Here is a 27996-nt window from a genome sequence, read left to right as displayed (position 1 = left end):
ATAAATAACACACAGAACACCGGCTGTTCTGAAAAGAGAATGACTCAAAATTCACTTTATTATAAAACAGGCAATGTATGCATTTATAAGCAACTATATTATTATAATGCAGTCGGCATCACATACAGCAGTGTGACTACAGAAGCTCATGACTGAGTCACAGAGACAGAGTATCACACACACAAGCGTACACACACACACACACACACACACACATACATAAAAACCAAGTATACAGTATGTAACGTCTTTGCTGCCCGGCCACAGTGTCTGCTCTCAATATCCTGGGTGGCCATTTAGATTTTCTTGTCTAAACTGTCAAAACCAACAGTGACTAATGGCGTGTTAAAATGTGGCTACAAGCATTGACTATGTGTTGCTATTAATTTCCTTTTCTGTTTGGCTGCTAACATTTCATCAGTGATCTCGCTCATAATCAATATGTGCACACAAAACACAAAGATTGATGTCCTGAAGAACCACTGCCTGCAGCACTAAGCACACACACACATACACACACACACACACACACGCACACACACACACACACACACACACAAACACTAGTACATGCATACACACACAGTAGTAGCCTACTTATGTTGGTAAATCTGACAATTAAGCTTTTCAGCATATATTTATGATTATCATACAGCCGTAACTATTATAGGAAACACTGAATTGCATTAAATATCTAATTTGCGGAGGTTTAACTCAGTGCCTAATACCCTGTATTCAGCGGGAGATGATTGATATCTTTGTATTTGTTTTGGCATCTTATTACCTTCCTTAATGACAAGAAAACAGAACTAGAAATCACAACCCTTCTTTCCTTTCACAATTTATGCCTATGTAAAGCTTAAAAAGCTTTACTTAAGACACAAATGATACATTAATAATACCTGACATGATATAAGACCAATCTATCACTGGATAAATTGTTCATATTCTGACCAGCAGTTACCGTGTCCTCAAAAATATCCGCTCGTGTGTCGACACACTCAAGTTAAACGTTATAAACAATACAACATCTTAATCTGTACATTTTCACAAAGACATACGAGTACAACCACATCGTTAGCTGACATTTTCCCTGATTTTATATCGCTTCATTAACAGCAAAAAGGCATGGGCATTTACAGTGTTTGTACATAACTGTAAGCTTATGAGTGCTTGTACACACACGCCTGAAGATGCATTCAAAGCAGACACACAACTCTCACCCAGTAAAAGTTGGCAGTAGCCACCAGCGGAAACATAAACTCTCTCTTTTCTTTTTCTTTTTTTAATGGAAAATAACAATCATAAATAGCATTTCTTCAAGTAAATAGTGTGAGTCATTCAACAAGCTGCTCTGTTAGCTGATAATGAGCATGCACATGTGTGTGTGACACAGGTAGAAGCAGGTATTCACAGTACATAAAGTGAGGCACATCTACTGCCGTATGTTCCTCCATTCAAGAAAAGCGACACGGTGTCTCGGGGGTCCTTGGAGTGAGATGAGTAATCCGAGCCGTTCGGTGTTGGTGCGTTCATCAGTTTTGACACCGGTGGCTCATCAGTAGTTGATTGCTTGTCAGTGTTTCCTTCTGCAATCACTTCCTGAGAGACGGACAGAGAGATGGCATCATATTATGTGTTGGCTGGTTGTGAGAAAATCTGTGATGTAACTGTGATGTCTTCCACTGAGAGTTTAGACTCTTTTTCTTTTTCCTCCAAAAATTGTCACTGTAACAGAGTAAATGTTTAATGCTGCACTAATCCATATTCTATCATTAATACATCAAATGGCAATGTCAAAGAGGTTGTTGTATAGTGTTGAACCCACAGAGAATTTTCACCTGACTCTGCAGTTTCCTCTCTACAGAGATTTTTTTATTGTCTTCTGCCTATAAATCCTGCTCTTTATGCTGTCTTGCTGTTTTTAGGAAAAGAGCTGCAATAAACCCACTGTGCATTACCTGCCAAACATAGCATACAGATGAAGTTAGCAACTAGCTGGTGAAATATAGCAGCTAAAGAGACAGATTTTTTTCTTCAAATCTAGTTGTGGACTTTATCACTATGACTTCACTAAAAGCAACCCTTTTCATATGCAAAATAAACAAAATTAAAAAATAAACAATTAACAATTATGGCTGCCTTAAAGTAAACCAGAATTAAAAAAAAAAAAATCAATCAACAGGGAGGTTCAATGGACTGTACACTGCCACGTCTGCAGATGATGTGACCCGAGGGAAGCATGTATGAAGAGTGTATGAGAAGTCCATAAATTGGCCCCTGAGGCACACCACACTTAAATTGACAAAAAGAAAAATAGATGTTTTTAAGGTTCAAGTCTTATTCATCAATCTTTTAGAGCTGCAACAATTCAATTATTCAATGAATAGATTAGTTGATTGACAAGAAAATTAATTAATTTTACTCTCACTATTTTCTAACATTTTATGGACAAAATGATTGAGAAAAAAATATTGAGACAAATGAATCAATACTTTTGTTATTTTTGTTATTATATAAGTATTGTAATTATTTGGTTTGTTCTCACTTATGTGGTCATATTACTTTCTGTAATATTGTGAAATTTTAACATTAAAGAAAAACAAAAAACATTTTAACATCAGCCCACTCTGCTTTTCTGCTTCTCCCTGTATTATCTGTGCACATTTTAACTTAACTTTAACAAACTAAACCAAACTAAAAACTAAAATTTAAATATCTGTGTGTATGTGTGACTATGGGACAGTCTAAGTGCAAAACATCTCAGAGAATTTTGGACAGCTTGTACACTCTAAAGGAAACAGCAAGAAAAGCAGCAGACCGACAGGCAGATGGAGGAAGAAGAGCAGATGGAGTGACATTGATATCACATATGTGGTTGTGTTTTGAAACTCAGGAGGGTTTTCTAACTACTGCTGCACCATTAGGTTTTTAACTCAGCAACACATTAAAAAACACACACATGTAAACAGCTGCTGCATACAGTGCTGACTGTAGGTGTTGTAATCTTGTCATTTTCGGTATGTACTTTCATTTTTTTCATCTGTAACTGGAGCAATTTATAACCAAATGTGACGTGATATAGAGTTTTACAAACCTGTTGCAATGTGGCCCGTATGTGTCCAGCATGAGCGTGCTGGCCTGTTCCAGGTTCCACTGGCAGCGCTGCAGAAGCTCTTCACACTCTGATCTGGATCGCAGGCCCAGACGAAACAACTGCTCCACCTACAAAAAAAAAGATGAGAGGAAGATATTAGGCAGGGAAGTTGTTGTTTGTTGTGTTCTGTGTATGTTTTAACTGATTTGTTCTTGATAGAGACAGCAGAGGGAAATCTCATTGTTGTCCCTATCCCCTTTATTATCGTCCCCTCTATTCTACAATTGAATTTCAATACATTTTCTTCTTTCTTTGTGTTTACTTTGCTCTGGCTTATTTACAGGATTTCTGTTGATCGATAAGCATTTCCTCAGACAAAACAAACTAATAAATGAAATAAAAACACACACAGGCAGAGAGATAGATGTACCTTCAAATGGTTTATAGCCTGAGGGATGCTCCACTTGCAACCCTGCAGAGCAGCCTTACACTCCTCCAGCGTGACACCGTGTACCGCTCCTTGGACCTGTCAATCACGCCAGGAACTCAAATGAATGGATTGTTTAAGCATGTCTGTAACTGTGGGTTGTTTCCATTTTAAACTATCCATGCTTTGAGGGTAAAATAACTCTTTTTAACTGGCCAAGAATCACTTAACCATGAGAAAGTAGGACTGCTCTGTGCTTAGCAATCATTCATTCAAGTTCAAAAGTAAAATGATTTCCAAATATGGACTACTGAAGAAGAGCAATACAAGCTTTCTGGAGTTTGATGACTTTCTTTTGATTTTCTGCACATATGTCAAAGCTAAAAATGTACATTTTTTGGCGGATATGTTAAATTAATCATTTAGAGAATTACTTTTTTGAAGTTCCTCCTTATAGTCACGCACTGCCATGCAGTGAAGAAGTTATGAAGTAATAAAGTCAGTGATTTCTCTTAAAATTAATCCTAAAAATTAACATGACAGCAAAGGGACAAGAGATAAAGTCTGAATATGATTAACATCGACTGCTTTGCCAGCCTATTAGAAGAGTTTTTGATTTAAGGAAGTGAATATAATTAATGAGGCCAATCAGGGGTTTCAGATATTATCAAGATCTTAAGTGTGGTGAGTGACTTTTAAGGGTATTTGGTTCTTGGTAACAAATGTCTGTAGTTATTTATGCTGCTGTTTGTATTGTCAGTGTGTCAGTAACAAAAAAAAAGAAAAACAAGAAAAACAACAAAGTAATGACATTTAACAAGGAGAGGGAGAGAGAGGAAAGAGAAATAGTGCTACAGTACATTTGGTACCCTTTTCTTCTTGCTCACCTGTGTGATGCGCTGCTCCTGTTGCATGCTGGGAACTGCAGTTCGCCCATTATTGTTGTTGTAGGAGGAGTTCGGTTTGGCTCCACCAGGCTGCTGCATCATCGGCTTCACTGCCGCCATATTGGCTGTTCCATATCTGATGAGAGGGACATGAAGATATGATACAATTTTAACTCTCTTTTAAGCATTATTCATTAATATTTTGTTATTTAGGTGAAAAAGGCTATATTAAGATGTATATGTTTTCTTAAATTGATAATAACAGTGAGTAGTCTCTAGACAACTAAAGATCTGACTTATAAACTCTACTACTAGTGTAAAATTATCATTTTAGATTTCACATAGTTTCATTCATATCCTGCAGCAGCAGGAGTTCCAACTTTCTATTAAAAAATCATTAAGTGTTTGTTGTTTTTCTGTTATTATTGTATTTTTTATGGTTTATTATTCCATTTACTTTTAATAGTCTTTTGCCGTATTTCTAATAAATTGCTGCAAATGTAATCATGAATGTGTGAGTCCCAAAAGATTAAGATCTGCTAGAATCCACATAAACTAGCCTAAACTTGCCATTAGTTCCCCCCTGCAGACTGACGAGAGAGGACATCTATATGCCCAAAATATCTTCAAGAGATTATTTCACACTGTCATATAACACACTAAATAATGGAGCTGGATGAAACTAACACTTCATAGGCTGACAGATCCAGCTCAGCTCAGTCTGTCAGTCAAACAGCTCTTTCTCACTTTGTATTGAGTGATGTCTGATCTCTGGGTGTTGCCTCAGCTTTGGTTTTATAACTGTGGTAAAAAAACTGTGTTTGTTTGTATTTTAGCAAATGTTAAAATGAATTGACCCAGCTGTTTCATTGTATAACATGCAGGGGCTAAGTGGAAGATTAATCAATGCCAGCAGAACAATGCTGTCTACCTTGGTAAAATTACATGTTAAAAATACTTTAAGACTTATATTAGCCCATAGCTTCTATGTCTAACTAAAACTTAGAGACAAACTTTAAAGGAGATTCTGGTATTTTTCATCCTGGGTCTCATAATTATGTCTATTCTGACTGATGGGACATGCTAACTTTGCACTGTTGTAAACGCATTGGTACCTTTACCCAGGCAACTTGCTGACTAAGCTACCTGTTTGGTTGCAAACTAGCAAACAATGCTTCCTGTGCATTCATGATACCCAGATGATGAATCCAATGACTTTGGTGATCCTCAGCCTTTTTCTACAGCACCACCATGAGGTTCACATTTGTGGTTTTGAGTGAAATATCATGATAAGTATTGGATGGATTGCCATGAAACTAGGTACATTCAAGGTCCCTGAAGTTTTAATGATGTTTGTGATCCTTTGAGTTTTCCCTTGCTGCCACCAGCAGTGAAACAGCTTGACATCTGCTACATGGATTGACACATTCATTCACCCCCAGACAATGACTTTTCCTCTAGCACCACCAGGTTGGTACATCTCGACAACTACAGGATGGAGCTCCATGCAGTTTGGTAATGGCAGTCAGGATGATTTTTGTTGATTTCCAAACTTGTCAAAACATGCCTTTATCCTTCAAAAAGTAGGCTCAGATGGGAGTAACTTATGATAGTGTTTGACATCAGCAACGTACCTTTCCAGAAAAGCTGGTCGCTCTGGCAACGGTGCAGGAACAGAAATCTGGGGGCTGTCAATCAGCGAGGAGAGTCCACGCCCCTCACGAAAGGTGAGAGGATCCAGTAAGGAGCTGGATGAGTAAGAGGAGTCTGGAGCTGCCAGCCGTGAGGAAAGGGATGTAGTTTTAGGCAGGGAGGAGGAGGAGTTGGAGGACAGGAGGGGACCCAGGAGGCCGGACGACCGACGAGGGGACACGGACATGGGAGGAGGGGGCAGGGCTATGGGCGAGGAGGACAGTGGCGGAACCAGTGGGAGGGGTGAGGAGGACCGGGAGCCCGGCTGGGAGAATGCGTGGTCTCTGGGCGGGATCTGAGGCGGCGTGTCCTCCAGCTCCAGTGAGATGGAACTGGTGCGCGCCTGCGGGTGGGAGATGCGGTTGGAGGGGTTGTGTTTGGAAGGACGCAGCGGGGGGACGGGGCTGCGAGGCGGCAGCACCGGCCTGTCCTCAAAGCAGGAGTTGAAGGAGGTGGAAGAAGGAGAAGGAGGAGGCAGGTATATCTGTCTGTGGGGGCCTACAAGCGCCAGGGGCATGGGAAGGGGGGAGGAGGGGAGGGAGCGACCTGTTGCCATGGGAACTTGCAGCTTTACCATCACCTACATCACCAGAGAAATATGTGTCAGTGTGAGACAAAATTTAATCTGGAGAGACAGTAGGTTTTATCACGTTTTCTCTACCTCTCTCTGTAGCTCTTGGAAGAGGTCGGCCGATTGTGACTCACTCCTGCCTGACATTGGTGAGGTCTGTTCAGTCACTCCCCTGTTGATAGACCGCACCTCCTGGTCCTCCGATTGGTCATCGAGCTCTGTAGCAACCTCGTCATAAGATGGCTGCGGAAGGGGCCAGTCAAGGATAGAGGGGGTGTCCTGAAGAGAAGGAGAGTGAAGGACAGTTTAGACATGGGGGGGAAAAGTGATACATGGAAAGACTGAGCTTCGTTTCCCCGATAACAATCTTAAAAGTTTCCTCCACGCATTTCCCAAAGCGGTGCTTAAGAGCGAGTGCCGTTATGCTATTAGAAGCTTCTTCACGCCGGCTGTCTGTGGCGCAGAAGATGATGCTGAATACATTTTAAAGAAACTTATTTAAAATTCACACCATAAACAGAAAGAAAAAAGAGGATATGCAACCTGAAAGTAAACCACCAGGGAAGTGACATTTTTAAGCAGAAGAGGTGAATATATCATGCAAGAAGAGAACGATGACGAACAATGACCAACTGAAATCAACATTATTATGTGTCAGCTTTACTTAAGGATTTTAACATCACTCATTTTACATCAAAGCACAATATATGTACAAATATGGACTTAAAAATATACAAAAACAAAGAAATGTATCATAAAATGTTCTTTTTTTCATGATATACTCATATATATTCAAAGACAGCACCAAAGTTTTAGAATGTCGTAGACTGGAACAAACAACACTGAAATCCACCTAAACCCGAGAGCATTAAGTTGTAGCTTGGTTGAGGTGACAGAAGGGAGCCGGAGGATATGATGTGAAATTACTGTGAAAACTCCAAAGTAAACCATTAAAGCATGAAGGTGCACATAATCAATCAATGAGTGCCAATTCATCACATTGCACCCCCGCTTGAGTGCATCCAGGGAGAAGATTCATGACATTTCTAGGTCAAAGGCTGCTGGACCGATGCCTCTGGAGAACACGCGGACCCATTGCTGTCGAGTAGTGGCACCGATTTTTATTTTGACACCATCTGCAGTTTATTAGATTAAGAAAAATGCTTGATGCTTGAGGTTTTTGACAGGTTTGCTTTGTGTTTAAGTATTAAGTTGGTGGTGGAATCAAAAGGTCAACAGCTCAAATCTAGCAGGAAAAACATGCGTGGAAAGCTATGTAATCTAAGTATGGAATGAAACACCTCCCTCAACGCTGTGCAGCTTTATTAAGGAAGTGTGTAAGAATAAATACGAACTAGTATGTGTCGATACGGATAAACGGATAAACAAACGTGTCCTTGATCAATTCTGCTGGCACCCAGCTTTCACAAAAAAGTTCTGGTGTAGCCCATATGACCTTTAATTGATGATTAAAGTGTGTATTTATCATCAAATGCATTATCCCTTATGGTTTGATCAACATCAGATGACTTGTGTAAAGATATAAAGTCTTTAACTGGTGTTGATTGATGCCAAACTTTTACTTCAGTTGTTTATTATCAAAGCCAAACCAACAATGATTGAATTAATCTACTTACATGTTGTGTTCATATCCAAAGCCTGATATCTTATTTTATTTGTTTATGCAGTACACCTCAGTGAACCACACTATTAAATCAGCGTTCCTTCACCACTTAGATTAAAGTCACGTTAGTTGATTGAGAAATGGCTCCAAAGACTAATAACAGCGATCACATTTTAAGTCTCCAGAGAGTAGTTCCTTGTATGGCAGATGCCACTGAGCATGTGCAGGAATATGATTCAGTTTATAGAGCTTTGCCGGCTTGTTGGGTTACATATTGCAACCTTTTGACTTTGTACTACTTTCTAAATAACTTTCCTACTAAAAACTAAAAACATCTCCCTTACACAGAACTACTCTCTGGAGACTGAATACACGATTCATTGTATTAGTCTTTGGAGCTGTTTCTAAACAAACAAACATACCCAAACTCTTTGGGGTGAAGGAACATTTCACCCAGTGCAACTGACTGACATGTTTTTAATAGTTTTTGGAGAACAGCGGATGCCTATAGCAGAGAGGAATAAAATACAGTCAAAACTTTCACATTCAATTTGACATGAATAATGTTTCTTCTTGTTTTTTAGGCTTACCAAGGGTTTGTATAGTGTGGTGAATTGAAGAAATGCCTACATTACCATTTTTGCTTTTTTTTCAGCCTCATGATTTTCTTTTTTACTTGCTTGGTCACCTATTTACTCCTCATATTGACAGACCACTTCACCTCAATCGAAATAGCAGCTTTCAACTCTCAATGAACCCTGAGCAACGTGTTAGCCCTTCTGTGCATGAACGTTTAAACAACACAAGAAACATTAATTAGCCACGTTTCAAATTACGTTTTAACCTCTAAACTTTGAGAACTATGTGTTAAAAGGTCTATATCTCCCTCACAGTTCTTCCAATATTGATGTCAACCTGCTCAAATTAAAGCAGAGTCTTGGCACTTACATTTAGTATTGATTATTGTATTTCAAAATGACTTCTTGTGTGAATGTGCTGGAGCAAAGAGCCTGAAGAACAAATATATGTATATTGGGCTGTTTATCAGGCTTTGGCTATACACACAATACTGTATATCCTGTAACTCTACCTTCAGCGTGTCCTCATCTGGCTGCCGTGTCTCTGTGAGTGGGGAGGGCGTGGTTGAGCTGAAGCTGTCATCGGTGAAGTCGATGAGCGACATCTCACTTTTGGCCGATCGCACGCCGGACCCCTCCCACGTCCGCAGCTTCAGGCCGAGGGACACACCGAGCTTCTTCAGCCCGGACGAAGTGCTGGTGTCGTCCTCATCGTCGTAATCGTCCATCACTGAGTCGTAGAACGGCTCTAGACCCAAAAAAGCAAGCAGAGTCAGAACATGACAGCTAATGTATTTAAAGGTTAGAATGTAGGATTCAGAGCACACAGAGAAGAAAGGAAAACTTACTCTTCAGCAGAACAGCAGGCTGAGGCGGACGAGGGGGAGGTTGCTCTGATAAAGAGAGTTAAAATATCACAGTCAGATTTTACATTTTAGATACTGACTTTGTTATCATTCAGTGTGACTTCAATGGGAGAATTAGCTCATTATATGCAAGCAAAGTTTTAAAAAATTACATTCACAGCACAAAAAAACAGCAAAAAGTCCCTAAATATGTTGAGTGTGAGTGTTTCAGTGCTTGGATGAATTTACTCTTGGCACGGTTGGGGAGTTTCGTCGGTCTCGCAGCGCAAGGGTCCATTCCAAGAACATCAGGTGGGTCCATAGGGTTTCCCAAATATAGACTGAAGGGGGGCAGATAAGGTAAATCAGATTTAAGAAATTACATGAAAACCATTTTTGCGTGATGGCTACAAAATGAGCCAAGCGACAACTAAATCTATCTTTATCTTTTTTTATTTTTATCTTTATTTTTGCTACAGCCAAATATACAGACTGAGTTCTGCTCCTGCAGTCACTACTAGTTAAGAAGGTGCTTGTTGATGTGGCATTAAGGCTGTTTTTATTTCTGAAGCCACTAAGATCTGCTCTGTATTTGAATGTCTTGTCCAATGCTTAACAAATACAGTACATCATCTGTTCAGCATCATAAAGAACCACATGTGGTGCACTGCTGCACTCCAGTGGAGAGATACAGTATCAGCTACAAAGGAAACAAGCTAAAATGCACCAGATTTAATCTGTTTTATAACAATTATTTTAAAATCAGTTTTCAAAGAATAATTTCGATATATAAGGTGCTAGAAATACCTAGATTAACAGATGTTTGTTGATTTTATTTATTTTAGGGAAACACAAGCTAAAAGTTAGTGTGTATTTGTAGTCCATTTTCACTCTTCTGCTGTTTTCAAAGTGTTTATTATCACCAGCTGAATTGTAGACAATAGCACAAGAAAAATCCTAATATCCTTTATTGTATTGTGTTTATGTAAGTTCAGTGTGTTGCAGTTATTTCATTTTATTTTTAGGTTAAAGTCTAGGTTAAAGGCTATAAAATCAATATTTTCTTACAACAAAAGTGGAATATTCTGCTTGTTTGTTTATTCATTTGCATATGCAACTGCTCTACTTCTTATACATGCTTTTATTGCTCATTTGGAAATTATATTAAAAGAAACATTTAAAAAATGGTATTGTGTATGATGCTATTTTACATTATTTGAATACAACTTAGGGGATGACTTCAATCAGTCTTAACCTGTATTGTATTAACCTGTCTATGCGATCTGCATGTCCCCAGCTCCTGTGAGGATCCGTGTCTCCGTGTCCCGTGTGGATGAACGAGTGTTTGAGCGGCCGGCTGATGTCGTGGGCGGACAGGCCGGCCACTGCCGTCACCACGTGTCGAGGGAACTGAGCGATACGAAGCGTTCCCCTGTTCTGGCCTCGCCACCAGTAGTGCTCTGCCCTGAAAACACACATATGGACACACACACATTTGTCCCACTATATCTTACCAGTGCAAGTAGAATGGTAGAATGTTTCTTCACATGACTACACTTAAAAACACAGAGACAGAAAGTATTATCTTGTTAACTTGTGGAGTTAACTTTAGGAAGCGATACACATTTTGCAGGCACACACACTTACACTCATACACACACACACAGAAGCCACAACATTGCTATTATGAGCCAGTAACAAGACAGTAATTACAGCAATTTTCCACAATGCAAGGAATCCAGTGTCAACAAAAGATGCATTTGTTGTCTTTGGGGAAGGACCTTCATTGTGCACTCTCACACACACACGCACACACACATACACACACACAAACACTGACACACAAACACACACACATGCACAGACAAGCGTAGCTTTAAAAAAAACAACAATTTTGTTGTTGTGTACAACAATAAGTCTGAAATGACAAAGTTGGAGGGTTGTCATTCTTCAAGGTGCCTGCATGTGTTGGCTGACAAACACTCACACACTGACCTTCCCTCTATGATGGTGATGACATCATTCATTTTAATCTGCAGCTTGTCTTCCTCTTCAAAGTCCTGCAGGGCTCTCATGTCTGTAGGCATGGTCTGCAGAACACACACACACACACACACACACACACACACGCACGCACGCACGCACGCACGCACGCACACACACACACACACACACACACACACACACACACACACACACACACACACACACACACACACACACACACACACACACAACACACATACACACACACATAAATAATTAATCATCAGTAGCATCACAGAGACAAACAGAAGATCACCTCATGTCATTTTGTGTAATTGTGATTTATCTGTTTACACTATTGTCCTCTACTAGCTTGGTGAACCAGTTTGTGTCAAATTACTTTTTGCAGCTACAATATTAGGACACATTTAATCTGAGTCCTGGATTTAATTAGTTTGGGGGGGTTTGTTATTAAAATGTGTCCAAATTTACTCATGCTGAAAATTTCTTTGAACAACCAACTGCAAACTAACAAAACCAAAATCCTTGTCATAGTCATAGATACAGGTTTCCAAAAATGACTGGTCCAAGTTTTCATATTTGTTGTCATGTGTGCAATAATCCCAGGTGTATACACCCCTGTTATCTAAATTGCATGTATAGCACTGTTAATGTATTTTATTGTCTCTGGTTTGTGTCTGTATTGTGTTTCTGTTTTCATGGTTTTGTGTTTCTATGCTGCCAAGCTGTAGAAAGAATTTCCTCATGTGGGAAAATAAAGATCTGAACTGAACTGAACTGTTCTGGGTGATTAAATTACAACTCAAAGTAAAATGGAGAGCAAACTAGATTATAAATTAAACTTGGAAATCACATTTCTAAACAAATACAGCTTATTAGATCACACACACTTGAATCAAAAGAACATACACCAACAACATAATCTTTTTTTTTCTTAAGTTGTTCTTCGAAGGTCAAGAATGAACCTTATTTGTGTTTACATTATCCTTATTAACAGATGTCCTTTACATTTCTTTTAGGGAGATATGTTTTGATAAAACTATACGCCTTTATTTAGTTTAGTTCTAGTGTGTTACCTCAAGCAGGAAGTCTCTGAGGGCGACGAAGGTGGGTCTGTCCTCAGATTTGGGGCTCCAGCACTGCAGCATTACATTGTAGATATCTTGAGGACAGTCGTCTGGTTTGCACAGCCTCTCAGCCTCCACGTCCACCTTGTGGAGGATCTGCAAACAGCCACATGGACAAATAGTAAAATGGTGAAAAATTGATTATTAAGTCATTTTAAAAATTGCAAGATGCTGTACATGTTTTCTAAATAGCTTGTGTAAGTTTTAAGTACAAAATTAAGTGTGTGAATGCATGCATGTACCTGGCTCCCATTAAGGCCCAGCCACGGTTCCTGTCCGTGGGTGAACATCTCCCACAGAGTGACCCCAAACATCCAGGTATCGGATGCATGAGAGAAAGTACGAGACTTTAAAGACTCTGGAGCACACCTGAAGAGAGATAAGGACAAAGACAAAGCAACATCAGAGTGTTACTTAACTAGTTTTTAAAAATTTGAAAACTGTGTAATGAATTAGAGCCAACAGAATACAAAACAACACATGGTTTTGTGAGACCATGGCTCTTTCCTCACCATGGGAAAGGGATTTTGTGGCCCTCCTCCATGATGTAGTGATCAGTGTGTGTGGGTAATGCTCTCATCAGGCCAAAGTCTCCGATCTTCACCATTTCATTAGTAGACAGCAGAACGTTGCGGGCGGCCAGATCCCTGTGGAGGAAACGCCTCTGCTCCAGGTAGGCCATGCCGCATGCCACCTACACACCCACAAACCAACTTTTAAGTTACGCAGACATTTGTGACATATTGGGCCAGATGCAAGAACCACTTGTACGCACAGATTCGTTCTTAAACCATGCGTACGAGTGATTTACGAGGATTTGCCGCATTCACCAATTTCCTCGTATTTTGGATTTTCTCTTAGGTACGAACAAAATTTACGAGTGATGCAGACCTGTCGTACCTCTCACGCACAACCAACCTGCAGTCTTCCAAAGCAATAAAACATGACTGTTACTGTCTAATTGTCTAATGGCAGTGTGCCAACGATATCATGTCTTTTGGGGGAACTCAATTTTTTTCCGGGGGGGGGGTTTGACATCATATACTATAAGCAAGATATGATAATCACTTAATGAACACATAACACCTCCACACGGGTACCCTCATCTCCAACTTCTTCTGCCGGCTTGCCCTGCGTTGTCATCCCGGGTGTTAGCAGGTCTGTGCTGACAGCAGTACGGCAGCAGGTGTAACATCAGCAGTTGAGCTTCAGAATCAACTGACTTGGATTTTCTTTTTAACATCTGTATGCTGACTACCACTTAACAGAGAAATGAATAATATATTGTCAGTATTTTAGAGACCCCTGAGTAATGGGTGTGAACTACAGGGGATGTAGAGGAGGGGGGGAAAGTGTATACTATGTCCCGTTCATTAAATTGCACTTCTGAATCCATAATCATGATGACATTACTCTGTTTGTAAAATTATTAGGCTATTTAGTATAAAGAAGTAGGCTATTTAACAATTTAGGTAGATATATCAGTCATTTAAATTGACAATTGAAACTATGATATAATGCAAGCTTACAATATAAAAATTAGCGGCCGAAACTACAAAGCGACTTGTCCACAGTTACTTTTCCACAGTATAAACTGTGTTTATTAATAACTGTTATTAATTTAATTGAAATATTGCTTATCGAAGTAATAGTTTAACTCCCTGGCTGATGACATCCTCTGGCATAATTCATGCTCAGTCATTTTTGTTTTTATTTCTGTGATGCTGCGCGCAACAGCTGAGACAGATTTCACAGCACGGGTCATTTTTCCTCATTCTTGTCTTTCTCAGGACCTTTAATTCCACCACTAACACTAAATAATAATATGTGTTTCTGTTGATCTATTTCTGAGAGCGGGACCTCAGTCTGAGAGCTCGTAAAGTTCTTATTCTTAGTCTTTAGTGCCATTTTCATGAATGGTCGTCTGACCTTATATGGTATTTTGGGGGCGTCATTCATGTTAATTTACTATTCTCTGGAACGCGCGTTCATTTAGAACAGGTGGGATTCATCATGTTTACGAAGGTCATTTACGACTGTTTCCTGGTGATACTAGTGTTTGGTGAATCCGACGTGGCACACTCGTAAATTCCACCTCACAAGAAAAGTATGAAAGATTTAAGAAGAAAAATACGAACATATTCTTGCATCTGGCCCATTGTGTAGCACACTATGTGAGATGGAATATTTAATGTAGCACAAGTGAAAACCAAGACTTCCTCAGGAAACCTCATTCAAAACCCCACTGACATTTATAGTGAAATTTGTGGCCTTTCAACAGAACCTTACTCAATAGTACGTCATGTGTTTACTCCACGTTTAAACAAGGACAGTAAATGTTCAAAAACAATCTAGTATTATTGTTTTTTACAGCCTTTGACGTACAGCATATCCCATAAGCCCTGAACCATTGCCAGCTAAAAGTCACAGCTCGACAGATGCACCGAGACTATGAGCGAGTCGAAAGGTCCCATTTAGTTCAGACATGTCTGCAATAACAGTAGGACAGATGGGAGCGAACAGTGTAGACATTTCTAGCACAGATTACAGCTAATAAGTCTTAAAAATGACTTCAGAAGAGCTCTCCCATCTACCATATCTTATCAAGGCAGCTGTTGTTGTTTGTGTCTTAAAAAGTAATAGTAACTTTATTTATATAGCACGTTTCATGCAAAAATGCAGCCTGAAGTGATTTACAAAACAAGATGAAAAACAAAGTTAGACCAAAAAATAAAAAGTCAACTTAAAAAGATTAGTCTTTAATTTATTTTTAAAAACACAAAGTTTGCTGCTGTGAGATAAAAAAAAAATAATTAAAAAAAATAGAAGCAGCTTCACCAGACGTTTTACTTTGTTGTAATCTCAAAGGATTCAACTTCTTAAAGGAAGTGCGTGAGTGGAGCTGATTTATCAGTTTGAACCGCAGGAACATGCTGGATTTTTTCATTAAGACAGATGAAAGAAATGCTCAATGAGCGACTGCATTTAGTGCCAGAAGCTAATGGAACATTGTCTAGCCTGGATGAGATGTCACCACCTCAGCTCTGATTCATGAGTCTTCATAAGTGTAAAGTCAGCTTTGTCGCTCTCTTTCCCTGGAAATTATGATTCATTTTACAGGAAGTAATGTGTTACACAGGAGTCTGTTAAAGTGAATTAATGACGTTGTGTTGAAATACAGGAAGGTCAACCTAAACTACAAAAGAATGAGGAAGAAAACGTTGTGGTATTGGCACAAAGTGTCACACATTTCTGGGCACTGTAACAAAAAATGTGATGAAATGACAGAAAGAGAAGAAGTAGTGTGGTATCACTGCAAGTTCCTCTTGGGTTTTTTTTTCTTTTTGGTGTTAACTGACCTGAACAGCGTAGTTACACAGTGAGGAGATGAGGATGTGGCCCTGACGCTTCCTCAAACGATCCAACAGGGAGCCAAGAGGGGCCAGCTCAGTCACCTACACACAAACACCAACATTGAGACACCAAATAGAAGCGCGCGTTACAGTTGAGCCGTGTGTATTCACGCATGTGCGTGTTTGAGAATATGAGCATCTCACCATCTTCATGGGCTGCGTGAGGACAATGCCGTACAGGCGGATGAGGTTCTGGTGGCTCAGGGAATGCATGGCGTTCACCTCTCTGATGAAATCGTCCAGACCGTCTGAGTCCAACACGCTCGCCTTCAGACACTTCACTGCCACTGACAGCTAGAAAGACAGAGAGGGACAAAGAATATCAGCAAATACAGTATGTGAACATATACAGCAAACAACATATAACAACAGATTCCCAAATAATGCTGAGACTCTTTGAGGTAGTTGGTATTAATCCTCAGAGTTCATTAAAATAGGTAATGTAGAATTGCAGTTCTGTTACAAAGTTTTAAGTTTTCATTTTAATTGAAGCACCAGCACCAGGCAAGTTATTACAACATTATAAAAACATACACCATCATCTCTCCAAGTTTCATAAAATTCAAACCAGTGCTATCTTAGATATAGTGCAAGAAGATATTATAAACCTCTCCTACTTTGCTCTGTGAGGTTTTCTCATATAGAAGTGTGCATTCATGAGATTTGTTCATTAAGATAATCAACGCCCCTGAAAATGCCATAAAAAGCGACCGGTTTTGCTCCACTTGTGGGCGAGGGTGACCTGGCACAATTAGAAAATATTAATAACCTAGCCTACAGAGCAGCACTGCAGTGTGAGAGGATTAAAGAGGAAATGTTTTGACATGAAGTTATGTGCTAAAAACATCTTTCTAAAGCAAAGTGCTCCATGACTGATTTGAGAGGCGGCCATGTGACAGTCACAGAGACACTAGCAGAGAGATTATTACAGCCTGCATTAGGTGATGTTACACTGTCAGCTGCAACACAAGATAATACTGAACATAAACAGAGACCTGCAGAGAGACCCTGAGGCAGCTGTGAGAGTGAGAGAAATGTGATCATAAAAATCATAAATTCATTCAGGATCATATTTAAACTTAACATCCACAACATTATAATTCTAGGTCAAACAAGTCTGCCCTTGTGAAGAAAGACACATCATGACTCTCATGTCTTGTAAAGTTGGACACATTAGGATGACTAATAATATAAAAAAACAACTTTTATTAGATTTTTAAGACCACTGCAGACAAACAGCACATGTCTGCCAATATTTCTTTTATGAAAAAGTCTGATCTAGTTTTAGAAACATCTGTCAAATGTTAGAAATAGACTTTTTGGACTAACAGCAGATTTTAAGTGCAGTTTATTACATTTATTTGTCAGGGGCCATGTACTAAATAAGAGATGTACTGTACCAGATTAAGCGACTAGCTAATCTCCATCTGCAGTAATGCAATTAATACAAATACAAAATACAATAAATTCAGGACAGAATATAAGTTAACATCATGACAGAAATGTAAAGGAAGGTTGTGCAAGGGCAAAGCTTCTTTCAGAGATCTTACACTCTCCTTGAGGCTCTGGTCATTCGCTCTAAAGTTGTACACAGCTTTTAAGTGGAGGCGATGCATTATTGTGAGTGACTTTAAACACCAGACAAATGATCTAAATATAAAACTAAATTCAAGTGGAAAACCTTTACTTTAACTCTGATGTAGTTGCTGCATTATCACCCATTATCAATGAAATGTGTCCAGTCACATTGTTTTACCAGCTAATGTGAGCAGAGATCCAACACACAATCTGTTCAAAATAGATTCATATTATAATACTGCTACTGTCTTATTATGGGAGAAGCAAACTTTAGAGTGAGAAATATTATAGTTGGACTTTAATTCCTGACTTCTATGCCTCTGTTTCTCACCACTCTGCTGTTGGGACCGGTCCACTCTCCTCTCCGCACCACTCCGAACGTGCCGTCTCCCAGCCGCTCAAACAGCTGCAGCTCCGTCTCTCTGATCAGGCAGGTGAGCGAGGCTGCAGATTCGCTACTGGCCTGCTCTGGGCCGGACGACGCCCCCTGAGGGGTGGACTGCTGGGGGTCGGCAGCATCGGGCCGTTTCACTGGAAACACCTGAGGACCCAGAAATAGATGACACGTAAAAAGGAGCTTTATGGTGTTTCTGTTCTTTTAAAATATTGAAACCTTGCACCTTCTTCAAAGATAAATGTTTCAGCATACACGCATGCTGACAGGTATTCTTCAGCTTTCTTCCATTTAAACTCAGGAAAGTGCAGATTTTCTTTTTAAATATAACTACGAAGATACTTCCTGAAATCTGCTATGCTGATTGGCTAAAAAAATTAAAAAATACATTATTTAAGATCCACTTGAAAGAAAAAATATGTCTTTATTGCCTCTATAGCACTCTTTAAATATACATAGTCACCATTTAAAGGTGTGACCACTATGTCAGCCTTGGAAATCAATGATCTAAGAGAGAGAAATTTGTTTAAAATTTGAACATGTGTTGCTCTTCTTTAACAGTAGCTTTGTCATTTGGCATTCAAACTTTCATTCAGTTGGTGGCGAGATATCAGGGTTAGATAGTCAGAGAACAAATGTGGCAAAATACAAGACTGTGTGTGTGTGTGTGTGTGTGTGTGTGTGTGTGTGTGTGTGTGTGTGTGTGAAATAAAAGCGATGTGTAAGCAAGTTTTCTCTTAAAGGAGTAGCGTAAATGCACGATCAGCTCTGGCTGAAGAACTGAAGGGGGGGAAAATATTAGTGTGTGTACTTCTTTGTATTGTGTGTGACAGAGTGGTGCTGCACCTTGCTCATCCAGGACTTGCGTTTATAAAGAGCTCTTCTTCTCTTGACTGCCTCCCACAGCCTCCTCTGACCTTCACCCACAAAATCACACAAAAAAAACATATAAAGTTGAGAGTTTGTTAAAGAAGTTGGAGGTTAGTGTACCACCTCCCCCCAAACAAATAGCAAATTACACAAGTCACTGCAGCTTATAACGAGTTTTATTACTTGTTAAACTCCAATATGCAGTAGGTAATGCTATAAAACAGTGACTGGATGGAAATAGAAGGTTTTAGGACTCTACCCGGCCGCCCCATGCCAATCTTTTCCAGGTCTTCATTTTTGACATAGTCGAAGTGGGAAAGTCGCGTGACGTTGAGGTCATCGCGGATCCGCAGGAAGTACTGCTGCAACTGTACATCTGTCAGCAACTCCAGCAGCCACTCTGTCCCCTCCTCACACTGCATCTGCATGCACACACACACACACACACACGCACACACATTTCAATTGTATTACTATACATGCAAGTTTACCGCCCTAATCCTTGTGCCTGAGCTGCATTCAAGATATATTTCTAATGATGGTTTAAGTGTCTACTACCTTCACCCTAAAAAATACTATTAAAGAAAACATAGCCTGTAATGAACATTTCCAGGTTTCTATTTATATTCTGGGGCTCTACCGGGATATCTTGATCTTGAAAACCTCTTATTTGTCTTATTCTGGCTCTTTATGCAGCCTTTCAGTTCAGCCTCTGTCTCTTTAAAAAGTTTGACTATGTTTATATACATATACACCAGACGTGATACTTTTTTTTAAAAACTGAAAATAAAAAATGTGTTTGCATGTTATGTCCCCTTTAAGAGCGTAATGTTAATGGACACAGTAATGTGCAGTTAAAATAGAGGAGCTTCTCTCAGCTACAATATATACTGTATAACTGCAAATCCCTGGAATAAAAGGTTTCACTTCCTATTTGTGCAGCTTTCAAATCTTAAGTCAAACCTTGCCTGCATTTCATTCATGTTCATAAAATCATCATTTCAATGCCAAACTAGTGCACTATTAAATTTAAGATTAAGATTAAAATACTTAGGAGTTTTGGTTTATATTATTGAAATGGGACACACTAAATGCATTATTCATGCCAGACCTCAGTCTAATGGAGATTTTAAAGGGAAAGTCAAACTTCAGAGTCTTCTACCCTGTTTCCAAGACTCATTTTGTGTTAAAAGATGTATATTGTCCTTGCAACTACTTTAATTGCTCTCCCTGCTTGTACCTAAGGTAGTGATTTAGCCTACTACATGTTCCAAGATGCTATGAGCTAAGAAGTCCTCACTGTTTGATTGTGAGGGGCTAAACCCAAAACCTGACATTTTCGTTTATTCTTCAGAGCACTAAAACATTTTGTGGAATTGAACTTGAAGCCAGATATATCTCAAATCACCTGTGTTGTGCCAGCAAGTATCAACATATGCGAGAAATTCACATTATAAGAACTCACAGTATGTTACTACTAGACAATACGGTATTATACATGCTACTCCTATCAACAACAGCTCAGCTTTTACGTCACATTACCGTATTCCACTGTAAAATACAGCTCTGGTATGAAGGTATGATTTAATAGATAACGCCTAAGCCTACTCTAAACCCTAATGGAGATCAATGGAGCAACAATGTTCAAACTTTTGGAGATTTTCAATTTTTGTAACATCAGATTCTCAAAAATGAAGAATTGCACAAGCAGTGAAAATGAAATGACACTTATGATGAATGGTTAAAATCATGAATCATGCAGTCACTCTTATATAGCTATAAATGTAGTTAGACTGTTAACAGTTTGAGACTGTTAAACTAATTATTATGATTTTTAACTGTCTTTTCACATCGTATGCAGCATGTTGAAAAGAAAAAAAAAATATACCAATAGATAATGTAAACAATACATTAATTGATAAGTAGAGCGGCAGCAATTAGTTGATTAATTGATTAGTTGTACAACAGAAGATTAAAAACCAACAATTTTGATGATTGAATAATCATTTTGAGTAATTTCTTAAGAAAAAGCTGATATTCTCTGGTTACATCTTCAGAAATGTGAAGTCTTATTAAGTCTTATATAACACTGAACAGAACATTGTTGGCTTGTAGACTGTTTGTCGGGGCTGAAACGAGACATTTTAGGTTGCATCTTTGGGCCTGTGCAACATTTTTCATCATTTTCTGACATTTCAAAGACCAAATTTATGGATTTAACAGAGAAAATAACCCAGAGATGAATCAATAATGAAACATAATCGTCAGTTGCAGCCCGAATCATGCTGTAAGATCACCTCAGACACAAAAAATAAGATTTGCATCATCATCATATACACACACCCACTCGACATCTGAAAAAAAATATTCAGGTGAACCCCTCAGACGCCTGATGCTCGGTCACAAAACCGCATCTCAACACACACACACACACACACATACACACACACATACACGGCAATCACAGCCACAATCGACCCACAACTTCAGACTTTTACCATTTGTCCCTGGACACTTTCTCTCATCCTTCCGTCTCTTTCCTCTTCGTCCTCATCCTCCCCCTCTTCCTGTCCTCTGGTGTAGGGAAGTCTCTGGTACATGTAGCTCTCCCCCATACTGTAACAGCCCCTCTCGTCCTTCGCCTCGTCCCTCTTTTTTTGGCTGTCCTTTTTTTCTTTTTTTTTTCTCCTTCTCCTGTCTCGCTGCTATTCAGAGGAGGCGTTAGCTCGGCCGCTGCTCTCTCCTGGCTGCGACTCTAGTTTGCTAATCTCCTCTCGGCTCCATGACCTTCTCTGCTCAATCGATACGCGCATGCACGCACACGTACATAAAACACACCGGGAGGCATTTGACGCCACTCTCCCGGCTTGCACCATCCAGTCGTATCACTTAAATCTATCTATAAACTCTGTCTTCCCTCCCACTGGTCCTTTCTCTCCCTGCTGACTCACGACTTCCTGCAGCATCGGACACCTCCATGCTCCCCCTTCCCTCTCTCCATCTTTTCCTCGTCTCTCTCTCTTTCTCTCTCTCTCTCTCTAGCTAGTGTATCTCTTTCTGCATCTCCTTCTGGCTCAGCAGCCGAGCCCACTGTCTGATGTTAAATAATTCAGTAGCTCTGTCAAGAGGATGAGAGGGAGGGAGAGGGAGATCTTGGAGGAGAAAAGAAGGGAGGAAAAATGTAGATAAGCAGGCAGACAGATGGATGGGTAAATGGGTGGATGGTCAAACAGTTCCCAGCATCTTTTTGATGGACGCAGATGGTAGCAGAGCTTGACATGAACCCAAACAAGCATAACATATCTATGCTAACATTAATGAAGAGGTCAAATAAAATTAAAAAACATGTCAAATCTGTGCTGGAAGCTGCTTTGAAATGATATGAAGAGTATTTTAAAGAGATGTTTTCATTCAGTAATGCAGAGAGCGTTTTAATCAGACACTGTAATGCTTTTCTGACATAGGCTACTATAAAATGAATGATTAATTGGATAATAGAGAAAATAACCATTAGTTGCAATCCCACATGAATCATTTAAATGATCTAATAATCAATAATGCAAAACACTGTCTGTCCACAGTGTATCAAACATGAGATTTTGCTTTTCTTTGCTTTGTATCGTTAAATTGGGTTTTTTTCAGGTTTTAGGTTGGTTGAAAAAAACATGCAATTTACTGACGTCCCCTTGGACTCTGAGAAATGTGATCGATGAATTAAATCAATGATCTGTTCATCAAAAATAATAATAAAGAGATTAATCAATAATGAAAATAATTATTTGGGTTTTGTTTTTTTTGGCCTCAGTTAATTCAAAGAATGACTTTCAGATTAAAATGATTAGTTGCTACCTTACATTAATCATTTTAATTATCCTATACAGGCAAAAATTACATCACATACAATCTCTGGTCTCAGTGTCTCAAATGTGACACTTTGCTTCTTTTCTCATTTTAATATTATTGAAATATTATTACAAATTTAACATTTTTGGGTTTTGAAGTGTTGGTTGGACAAAACAAGCAATTTATACATGCCCCCTTCGGTTAGGGTAACCCTAACCCTAACCCTAACCCTTGGAGTCTGTGGTACTATGAATGTCATTTTTTCACAATTTCTTTGTACTTTATAGATTAAATCATTTATCGATTAATCAAAATAATAATCATAACAGCTTTTAATATGTCTAAGTGATATGGGCATTCAAGCGATTCATTAAGTGCATCGTTTGGGTCAGTTTACAGGCAGATGCAGCACTTTCACATGGTTTGTAAAGGTAAAACTGTAAAGCTGCTGATAGTTAATGACTGGGATGTCATTCAAAGGAAAATTGGTTTCAAGGGGCATAAAGAACTGAGTATGTATTTCATTATGTTATGAGTGGAGTTAATTCAATGTTATAATTATCTACATTTGAAGTCTGTTGCTGCTTTATGATAAGAATTGTACTAATGGCCTCATATCATAACTCTACAAATGAATTGCTATCATTGCAGGGTATTGAGTGTGTCTACTTGATAAGGCAATTTAGCAGATGAACGCTATTTTTATGAGATAATATTCAGACTTATAGCCCAGAAGTAGCTATTAAAGGGGTATTAATGCAATTAGGAATTGTTGTGGGATTAAAACAGAATGGTAAAAACTAAAGTAGCAGAGGATAAGAAATGTTATATTTTAGTCCTTTGTATGTGTTAAAGATCGGTACGAAAAAATAACATCTCATGACCTCGGTATTTAGGAGCATGTTTGGATACTGATTGTTCTCGCAGCAGCTGGATCACTACAGATGTGGCCTTGAATGAATGTAGCAGATATTAGGGACATCTATGTGCAAGCTCTTTCTCACAGTCTACCATATATACTATAATACTTTATGGTTATTTCACATGAAGTTCATTCACACGGGTTGTTGCCGGCTGCCAAATCGCATATTTAACATCATGGTGCCCTTTACACATAGCTTAACTGGGATAACATGAGGAAGATACACGGTGGATCTGATGGTTATGACAGCTTTAATTTAGCCACAGTCGGTATATTTTGTAAAAGCTTTCCCACTGCTTGCACTGAGCTTTCATTAAAGACTAATTTGTAGACAAAACACAAGTGTGTCTGATCCTGTTAGTTCCACCGAGGGAGAACAAATATGAATGTTAGAAAGCCGTTTATTTCTAGCCTCTATTAGTCATTTTAAAACGCTTGGTGCCAGAAAGAAGATGGAAAAAATCCAAATCATTTACAATATTTAAGTGTAAATACTATAGACTGAGAAATAAAGAGTGAGAGGCTGAGTTGTTACCATTGGCAACATTTGAGGCTAACCGGTGCATAAACTGCAGCTGCAATGGTCATGTACATTTCATATACTGTGTGTGTGTGTGTGTGTGTGTGTGTGTGTGTGTGTGTGTGTGTGTGTGTGTGCATCTGTGGCCTAAATGAGCACAAAATCAGAGCTTTCATCTCTCCGTGTGCATGTGTACAATTGAGGGCGATGCTCTAAATATAGTGAAGCTAATTTTAGCTCACATTCACTGGCATGGAGACTGAAATTGAAGTGGTGAGAACAGGGATGCTTTACTTTCCTCTCATCTCAGCATCAGACACCTGAGATTCAGTCCGGGCCGTAAACACCTACACTGATGTGGATTTAGTCTCTGTGTAGGATTTGCTGTTTTTTGGGTTCGTTGTCCTCTTGAACCACTGATCCCTCGAACCGCCGACTAATTAGAGACACCGTGAAATTGCGGTTTTGAGAATCACATTCCTATAATTTGGTGCAATACGGGTTCAATTAGAAAGTCGAAGCAAAGCGTAAAGTTAAGCAGCAGCTGACATTCAAATCCATGTGGCAGGAAAATGGGAAATGGGGGCCAGAAAAAGAAAAATAAGAAGTTTTTTTTACTTTAAATCATGCAAATATATTCCAGTAAAGCCACAGGATACAAATATAGACGTGGAAATGTTGCACGATACGTCCACTTTGAAGGTTCAGTATATTTTGCTCTTCATACAAGCTGCAGAACTTGCTAAAATAGCTTGAAAATAATGAATAAAAAATAAACTAGAGGTCAGTTTGAGATCACTGTGCGTTCTTTAACCTCTCATTATTTACAAAATGAGGTGTGTGATGATGTGGTGACTCCCGAAATATCTTTATTTTGAGTATTTTGGGGAATGAGTGAAGGCTGGACTAAGAACTAATTCATTACCATAATGATATTAATATGGGAATGCATGAGGATAATTATGAGAACACACTGAAGATGATTAGTAGCCTCTAACTAATGTCAGCTGTATTTAATTAAAGTGTTATTTATTTAAAGGATGTGTTCACAATTTCTCAAGTCTGTCTTAAACAAACGTTGACATATGTTCCTCCTGTTCATACTGACTATTATAGGATCCCTTCATAATGATTTAAGTGGAAGTGTTGAAACACATAATCTCTCTCTTTTTTTTAAGTTTCTTGTCTAAAAGAGGATGTTGCAATTTCTTCCTCATTTCACTACTGGAGACTGTGACAACATGCCACTGGATTTCAGCTTAAAGCTTTGGAATTTGTACTGTGATGATGACGATGATGGTGATGACAGTATTAATCATTTACTGAATGAATGGGAAAAGAGAGTGCATGTACAGTTTGGGTTGGTCCATTACAAGCAGGCAGTCAGTCAGTTTTCTCTGCAGCGGTTTAATACAGACAACTGTGAGGACACGTGGGAGTTAAAGGGCGGGTCAAATCTCTGTCAAATCTGAACATTTTTCACATTGCGCAACTTTAACTGCAGAGCTTCCTGACAATCATCAGTTTTTACAATTTTTTTCATGATCAAAGTAAATAAATAATGGCAGCCTGTATCCATGGATACACTGCGGAGATGAACTGATGATAGATAATTCAGCATAACAGACTCAGAATATTAGACTCTCCATAGAGCTCAGTTATCATAATTGTGATTGTGTAAATGGAGGCTGATGTCAGACTTTGAATGCATCTGGTTTAAAAATGTTAGTGTGACTGGTCTCACCCTGCCTAAGTCTTCTGGTGGATCAGGGATTACAGCTGCAGTCAGGAGTGACCGGGGTCACTGGAGGTCACCTGGGGACGGCCATGGATGGACAAACCCCACATCTACATACACACAGAAAGAAAGAAACAAAGAGAAGGAGTTTACTGCCATGAATACACTGAATATACAATACATAAAATGCTTTTTTTACACTCAGTGTATTTAAATTTGACTATACAGACCAGCAAAAACAAAACAAAAATGGATCCTACAGAGTCCCTCGAGTCCTGAAAGATGATATTTTGTAATCTTGTGTGCACGAGAAAAAGAAAAGTCATCTTTCAGGGTTTCATTGGGCTCTGCAGGATTCAGCAGTGATTTAAATAAGAGACATGCCTTTCAATTAAATTATTTTACTGTTTGTATTTTTTTGTGACTTTGGTCTGAGTCTACAGCTCAAGCCTACATTGAAATAATCATCACATTTAACTAAATAAAGACAAATGTATCTGCTGTGATATTTACCATGCTTACTGTTTGACTATAAAGCACTATTATATGATTTAGAGTTCCAAAATCCTTTATAAAAACTAATTTGTCCCGTCATGTGTGTGGAATATTGAACATAAAATATCCTGCTACATTGTTCAATACTAGTGTGACATTATTTCACTGGTTTTATAAGCTATAGTGGCTTTATTGATTTTATTAGCCTTATTGTGCATTTTTATTCTCTCTTTTTAATTTATGAATGATTGTCAGGTCATATTTTTTGGGAGATATAACAAGCAGAATAAACTCTCTCTACTGTTGCAGCTTCCAAACTATGTCAAGTCTGTTCTCTCATGTAAATCTACTGTACTGATATTAGGTGTTGATATAATTTACTGGATTCATATGTAAATATGGTAAACAAGTCAGAATTGCAAAAAGTGTCCCACATTACCCTAATCCACCCTAGTTGTGTTGTTTCTGTGGAAAAGAGATCATACATCACAATAAAAATGCCTGATTAAATAAAGATTAAAAGAAATAAATACAGTATTTTTTTAATGTAAATTTGAGTTAATTGAACTTGAATCTGTCTAAGAAACAGAGAGGGGATAAACACAAATAGCAGCACACAGAGTGAGATGTAGGGAAGAGGGACATGAAGCCATTATTACTAATGAATAAGGCAGAATAGATTTTAATTGATCACACACACACACACACAGTCAGAGTCATTGTGTAAAGCTGATTAGCCTGCCTCAATCACGTCGTCTGTCACGCTGGAAAACATCTCACCATTTCATTTTTTAGTTAAAAGTTTTAGTGCAATGATCAAATATTAAGTTGTTTTTATTCATTTATTTGTTTGTTTTTATTTCGATGCAACATGTCGCATCTTCAGCAGCTGTAAAACGCTGCAGAAAAATAACACAAAGCAAACACCGACCTGTGAAGACGACTTCTGCGGAAATAAGAGTCCCCTCCTCCGGTCAGTCCTTCGCTGGGAAACCGCGCAGTTTATCGGTAACGGGTAAAATTTAGCGGATCCGTTATCTCCATGGTTATCTCTCTCTGACCCTCTCATCCAGTAATTCCGGGACGCTCCCAGTGCGCCTGCGTCACCGTGCGTAACCCTACACGCAACTGGAGCGCTCCAACGCTGCTGCTGCTAGACCGGAAATACCAAAATAATGGCACTTCCTGTGAGAAGGTTTTGGTTTCAAAATTAAGGCGATGTTAAATAGTCTAAAAGCAAGTGTCTTAAAAAATAGTTTTAAACTTTAGATGTAGGCCTAATTTTAACTCATATTATCAATTTGATATGTTTTCTTACATGTTTGTTTACATGTATTAAAGCAATAATAAAATTACATAAAATTGTAA

The 27996-nt window shown here is 38.9% G+C and overlaps 1 protein-coding gene across 1 annotated transcript; it reads right to left on the bottom strand.

Moving 5' to 3' along the window:
- Window positions 1–49: 49 nt before the first annotated feature.
- tnk2a (tyrosine kinase, non-receptor, 2a) lies at window positions 50–21918 on the bottom strand. Its single transcript, XM_062441367.1, has 21 exons — window positions 21609–21918; window positions 19370–19532; window positions 19087–19157; window positions 18178–18387; window positions 16413–16562; window positions 16215–16310; window positions 13368–13549; window positions 13098–13224; window positions 12805–12951; window positions 11717–11811; window positions 10992–11186; window positions 9971–10062; window positions 9725–9769; window positions 9389–9624; window positions 6765–6953; window positions 6046–6683; window positions 4412–4547; window positions 3528–3623; window positions 3098–3225; window positions 525–1602; window positions 50–494 (listed from the first exon to the last, which is right to left on the bottom strand). The coding sequence occupies exons 1-20, from the start codon at window positions 21723–21725 to the stop codon at window positions 1596–1598; spliced, it is 3120 nt and encodes a 1039-aa protein (XP_062297351.1). The 5' UTR covers window positions 21726–21918; the 3' UTR covers window positions 50–494; window positions 525–1595.
- Window positions 21919–27996: the final 6078 nt, after the last annotated feature.

The sequence above is a fragment of the Scomber scombrus genome, chromosome 20 (assembly GCF_963691925.1).
Source record: "Scomber scombrus chromosome 20, fScoSco1.1, whole genome shotgun sequence".
NCBI lineage: Eukaryota > Metazoa > Chordata > Actinopteri > Scombriformes > Scombridae > Scomber > Scomber scombrus.
The sequence above is the reverse complement of the archived record's forward strand: the minus strand, read 5'-3'. Positions and strand labels throughout refer to the sequence as shown.